The sequence below is a fragment of the Otolemur garnettii genome, unplaced genomic scaffold (genome assembly GCF_000181295.1).
Source record: "Otolemur garnettii isolate 467f Iridium unplaced genomic scaffold, OtoGar3 scaffold00091, whole genome shotgun sequence".
Classification (NCBI taxonomy): Eukaryota; Metazoa; Chordata; class Mammalia; order Primates; family Galagidae; genus Otolemur; species Otolemur garnettii.
This window is the reverse complement of record NW_003852486.1, coordinates 4,497,402-4,503,866: the sequence shown is the minus strand read 5'-3', so window position 1 is coordinate 4,503,866 and position 6,465 is coordinate 4,497,402. Positions and strand designations below refer to the sequence as shown.

The 6,465-nt window shown below is 41.1% G+C and overlaps 1 protein-coding gene across 1 annotated transcript in view; it reads right to left on the bottom strand.

The window, feature by feature from the left end:
• Positions 1–6,465, bottom strand: part of LOC100945803 (GON-4-like protein) — a 104,904-nt gene that overhangs the window by 65,114 nt on the left and 33,325 nt on the right. The window contains exons 9-10 of the mRNA XM_012808510.2: positions 6,117–6,236; positions 4,642–4,812 (exon numbers count right to left, since the gene is read on the bottom strand). Coding sequence (XP_012663964.1) covers positions 4,642–4,812; positions 6,117–6,236 — 291 coding nt within the window. The remainder of the gene's footprint in view (positions 1–4,641; positions 4,813–6,116; positions 6,237–6,465) is intronic.

Here is a 6,465-nt window from a genome sequence, read left to right as displayed (position 1 = left end):
AATGACGGCTGCAACCAAAAAATAGCCAGGTGTTGTGGTGGGCACCTGTGGTCCCAGCTACTTGGGAGGCTGAGGCAGGAGACTCACTTGAGCCTAGGAGTTAGAGGTTGCTGTGAGCTGTGATGCCACAGTACTCTACCCAGGGGGACAGCTTGAGGCTCTGTCTCAAAAAAAAATAAAGAAAGAAAGAATAATACTGCTGTATTTTGGTAGACACGTGTTTATATGTTTTCAGTTTTCCTACAGAACTGCTGACTCATATAATAATCATATTTAACTTCGTGAGGAACTACTTTTCCTAGTAGCTATACCATTTTACATTCTCATCAGTACTGTATGATATGTCAACATTTCTCTACACTATTGTCAAAACTTGTTATTATCCATCATTTCTTAGTGGGTATGAAATATATCATCATACTTTGGATTTGTATTTCCCTAATGACTAATGATATTCAGCATCTTTTCATGTGCTTGTTGGCAATGAAAAGTACCTTTTTAGGAGAAATGTCTATTCATATCCTTTGACCATTTCTTTTTTGTTGTTGTTTTGTTTCGAGACAGTCTCACTTTGTTGTCCTGGGTAGAGTGTTATGGTGTCATAGCTCACAACAACCTCAAACTCTTGGGCTTAAGCAAACCTGCCTCAGCTTTCCAAGTAGCTGGGACTATGGCGCCCACCACAATGCCTGGCTTGTTTTTCTATTTTTGGTAGAAACCAGGTCTCACTTTTGCTCAGGCTGGTCTCAAACTCCTGAGCTCAGGCAATCCACCTGCCTTGGCCTCCAGAGTGCTAGGATCACAGATGTAAGCCACCTAGCCCAGTCTCTTTTGCCTATTTTTGAACTGGGTCTTTTTATTATTAAGTTGTAAGAGCTCTTTATATATTATAGATATAAGTCCTTTATCAGGAATGCAATTTACTAATATTTCCTCCATTCTGTGGCAGTCTTCACTTTCTTTTTTTGATACAGAGCCTCACTTTGTTGCCCTTCGGAGAATGCCATGGCATCATCACAACTCACAGCAACCTCTAACTCTTGGGCTCAAGTAATCCTCCTGCCTCCGTCTCCCAAGTACCTGTGACTATAGGCACCCAACACAATGCCCAGCTACAGGGTCTCACTCTTGCTCTTGCTCAAGCTGGTCTCAAACTCCTGAGCTCAGGTAATCCACCTACCTCAATCTCCCAGAGTGTTGGAATTACAGATGTGAGCCACTGTACCCAGCAGTCTTCATTTTTTTAAGCACTAAAGTTTTTAGTTTTCATGAGATCTAATACTAATGTATCTATTTTTTCCTTTATTGCTGCTTGTTCTTTGGTGTTATACCTAAGAAATCACTGCCTTCATAAAGGTCACAAAGATTTACTCCTATGTTTTCTCTTAAGAGTTAGTTTTAATTTTAAGTTGATGATCCACTCTGAGTTAATTTTTATTTATGCTATGAGATAAGCTTCATTCTTTTGCATAGGGATTTCCAGTTGTCTCAGCAGTATTTGTTGAAAAGACTATTCCTACCCCTCATTAAGTGGTATGGCATACTCATCTAAAATCAACTGACCATAAATCTAAGGGTTTATTTCTATATACTTTAATTTTGTTCTGCAGATTTATATGTCTATCCTTATGCCAGTACTACAAATTCTTGATTACTGTAACTTTGTACCAAGTTTTTTTAAAAAGCAAAGTATTAAGACCTCCATCTTTCTTTGTTCTTTTTTTTTTCCCTCAGAGACAGAGTCTTCCTCTGTCACCCAGGATGGCATGCAGTGGCATCATCACAGCTCACTGAAACTGCAAATGCCTGGGGGGTTCAGTTAATCCTCCTGCCTCAGCCTCCCAAGTAGCTGGGACTACAGAAATGCACTACCATGCCCAGCTAATTTTTTCCAGTTTTAGTAGAGATGGTGTCTCACTCTTGCTCAGGCCAATGTCAAACTCCTAAGCTCAAGTGATCCTCTTGCCTCAGACTCCCAGAGGGCTAGGATTTTGTGCATGAGCCACCTCGCCTGGCCAATTTATTCTTTTTCAAGATTATTTTGGTTATTTTGGGCCCTGGCATTTCCACATGAATTTTAAGATTAGCTTGTCAATTTCCACAAACATGGTAGCTTGTTTTTAAATAGGAATTATATTAAATCTACAGATCAATTTGGGAAGATCTCTCTCAACTACATTGTATCAACTTTCTAATAGGTTTCTGTTTACTCTTTCCTTACATTTCCCACACTTTGACCATAGGGATTTTTTTTTTATGTTTATAGAGAGAGGGTCTCAATCTGTCACCCAGACTGGAAAGCAGTAGTCTGACCATACCTCACCATAACATCAAACTCCTGAGTTCTGAGTAGCTAGGACTACAGGAATGCTCACTAAGCTAATTTTTTTTTTTTTTTGGCTGGGGCTGGGTTTGAACCCGCCACCTCTGGCATATGGGGCCAGTGCCCTACTCTTTTGAGCCACAGGCACTGCCCCACCATGCTAATTTTTTTCATTCTTTTGTTATATCAGATTAATATGAGGGTACAAACCAGTAGGTTATATAATTTACACATGACAGGTAAAAATCAGAGTTGTAGCTGTGTCCTACACCCCGCAAGTGTGCCATAATGTATCTATTCATTGTACTCACTGTGTGGGAAGCTACTGAACTCCCTTCCCTCCTATCCCTCCTTGAGTTTTGAGATTTTTCTATTATGGAGGTCTGTGATTATTAATCTCCTAGTCCCAAATTGGTATTGAGCACACATGATGCTTATTTTTCCAATCTTGTAATACTACACTTAGGAGAATATTCTCCAATTCCAACCAGGTTGTTACAAAAGATGCAAAATTTCCATCTTTATTTATAGATGGAAATAGTACTCCATGGTGTACACAGACCACAGTTTTTTGGGTTTTTTTTTGAGACAGAGTATCACTTTATCACCCTCAGTAGAGTGCCATGCTGTCACAGCTCATAGCAACTGCCAGTTCCCAAGCTTAGGCGATTCTCTTGCCTCAGCCTCCCGAGTAGCTGGTACTACAGGCGCCCACCACAACGCCCAGCTATTTTTTTTTGTTGCAATTTGGCTGGTGCTGGGTTTGAACCCACCACCCTCTGTATATGGGGCCAGCACCCTACCCACTGAGCCACAGACACCGCCCGACCACCGTTTATTATCCTTTTACATGTTGATGGGCACTTGGACTGTCTCCACACCTTTGCAATTGTGGCTATGAACATTCTAGTGCAAATGTCCCTGTGGTAAAATTACTCTTTCATTTGGGTAAATGCCTAGTAGTGGAAGTGCAGGGTCAAATCGTAGCTCTAATTTTAGTTCTTTGAGAACTCTCCATACATCTTTCAACAGAGGCTGTGCTAGTTTAAAGTCCCATCACTGTGGATGAGTATTCCCTTTTCTCCACACATACACCAGCAACTACTGTTTTGGGACCTTGTGATGTGGCCATTCTTGCTAGGGCCACTCTAGGGTCAGGTGGTATCTCAAAAGTGGTTTTGATTTGCATCTGATGATTAGGGATGATGAGCATTTTTTCATGTGTTTATTGACCATTCTTCTGTCTTTCTGAGAAGTTTCTAATCATGTATCTTGCCCCATTTTTAATGGGATTCTTTGCTTTTTTTTGTTGATACACTTCAGTTCACTATAGATTCTGGTGATTAGCCTTTTGTTGGATTCATATCATGCAAATGACTTTTTCCAAACTGAATGCTATCTTTTTGCATTGTAGATTGTGTCCTCAGCTGTGCAAAATTTTTTAACTTGATCAGGTCCCATTTACTTATTTTTGTTGCTGCTGCAACTGCCAGTGGGGTCTTCCTCATATATTATTTCCCTAGGCCAATAAGATCATTCCCCACACTAGTTTCTAGGGTTTTTATTGTTTTGTGTCTTAGATTTAGATGCTTTATCCATCATGAATTAATTTTTCTAAGTGGTGAAAGGTGCAGGTTCAGTTTCATTCTCTTGCATGTTTCCATGCTAACCGGTTCTCTCAGCACCACTTTTTTTTTTTTTTTTTTATTGAGACAGATTCTCAAGCTATGAGAGTAGAGTTCCATGGCAACATAGATCACAGCAACCTCCAACTCATAGATCAAGCCCTAGTAGAGTTCCATGGCGACAAAGATCACAGCAAACTCCAACTCTTGGGCTCAAGTGATCCTGTTGCCTCAGTTTTTCTATTTTTAGTAGAGACGAGGTCTCACTCTGGCTCAGGCAATCTACCTGCCTCAGCCTCCCAGAGTACCAGGATTACAGGCATAAGCCACTGCGCCCACCCCCAGCACCATTTATTAAACAGGGATTCTTTTCCCCAGTGAATGCTTCTATTTGTTTTGTTAAAGATTAGATGGTGATATAAGGCTGGTTTCATCTCTGGATTCTGGATTCTATTCCAGAGATCTATGTCTCTATTTTTATAGCTATGCTAATTTTTATTTATTTTTTTGTAGAAACAAGGTCTTATTATGTTGCCAAGGCTGGCCTCAAATGATCCTTCCACCTCTACCTCCCAAAATGCTAGGACTGCAGGTGTGAGCCATCACACCTGACCCTCTCACCCTTTTCAACCTGAGCACCAACTAAAATTATTCCACTTGACTTTCTCAGTGACGCACAGTTACAACATTTACCTGGAAAGAATCCATGCAGACTGGACTGGAAGCCAGCTCCTCATCGACTGCATGCAACTTCTCCATGAAAGCACTATCCTTGGTCTGTTTTGGCTTTGGAGGAGGCGGAGGCCCCATGGGTACTACCTCAGCACTGATGTGCCTGATGGAAGGTGTAGTGACTTTCTCAGCCTGATTAAAAGAGGAATTGTGTAAAAAAGGAAGGAGGGGAGGAAGAATCAGCTCGAATACAGGATATCCCACAATTGACAACTAGTTGTCTATTTGAAATTGCACATGAACTTTATAGACACCCTATACTTTGCCCCAAAGACCCCAAGACAGGGTCACTCTTTCCTTCCAAAAACGTGCTATAGGATTAATTTTTTTTTTTTTTTTTTGAGACAGAGTCTCATTATGTCACCCTTGATAGAGTGCCATCATATCACAGCTTACAACAACCTCAAACTCTTGGGCTTAAGCGATTCTCTTGCCCTAACCTCCCAAGTAGCTGGGACTACAGGTGCCTGCCACAACACCTGGCTATTTATTTTTTTGTGATTATAGTTGTCATTGTTGTTTTAGCTGGATAGGGCCGGGTTCAAATCCACCAGCCCTGGTATATGTGGCCGGCTCCCTACCCACCGACGTACAAATGCTGCCAGATTAATTGTATTTTTAACACACTGCTTGGCAGATGCTAAAATCAAAAACAAAAACAAAAAATAAATTAAAAAGGAATGAAAGAAGAGGAAACGAGGGAGGAAAGGAGAGGAGGAAAGGAGAGGAAGGGAGGAGAGAAAAGGAAACAAAAGGAAGGGAAAAGAAAGAAAAGGAAAAGAGAAAAAGGGAGGTCTTCCACACGCTATTGACCTTTTTCTTCTAATCTAGTTAAAAGTACATACAAACTATCAAGTATGCTGATCTAATTAGGTTTCATCCTATTTCCAGTGAAGCCAATAGAATACTACTTAGGTTACAAAAAATGGAAATCTAACAAAAATGGCTTTTATGACAATACTAGAAAACATAGGTATAGGGCAGTGCCTGTGACTCAGTGAGTAGGGCATCGGCCCCATATACTGAGGGTGGTAGGTTCAAACCTGGCTGTGAACAAACTGCAACAAAAAAATAGCTGGGCATTGTGGCGGGCACCTGTAGTCCCAGCTACTCAGGAGGCTGAGGTAAGAGAATCGTCTAAGCCCAGGAGCTAGAGGTTGCTATGAGCTGTGACACCATAGCACTCTACCAAAGGTAATAAAGACTTTGTCTCTTAAAAAAAGAAAGAAAACATAAGTATAAGAAAAAAGAAACTCTACTACCTGTGCATTTCTGATCCCTCAGAAAAGCTCTTTCCTTGCGGGCAGGTCCAGGTCTTCTCTTAACTACTTACTGACTGATGGACTTCAAGAACAGATGCCAGCCCAGAGTCACCCCAGAGAATAATGCACTCACACACTTATATCTAAAATCTCTTCTATATGGCACTGACTCACCTCTGATAACATGCCACTCTCCTCATCTGTCTCAGTCATCTCAGAAGACTGCCTCAATCTGGATTTCTTTGACCCACGTGGAGATGAAGCAGTACTTTCAACATCACTTTCCAACAAGCTCTACAAAACAAATCCAGCACACTCTTGTATTTATGCCCCTAATCACCATTCCACAGAGTTTGATTCATCTCAAGATAATTAATCACAAAATTCAATCACCCAATTGATCAGAGTAATAGAAAATAAAATTTGGCTCAGTGCCTATAGCTCAACCGGCTAAGGCGCCAGCCACATACACCTAAGGTGGCGGGTTCGAATCCCCAGCCCGGACCCACCAAACAACAATGAC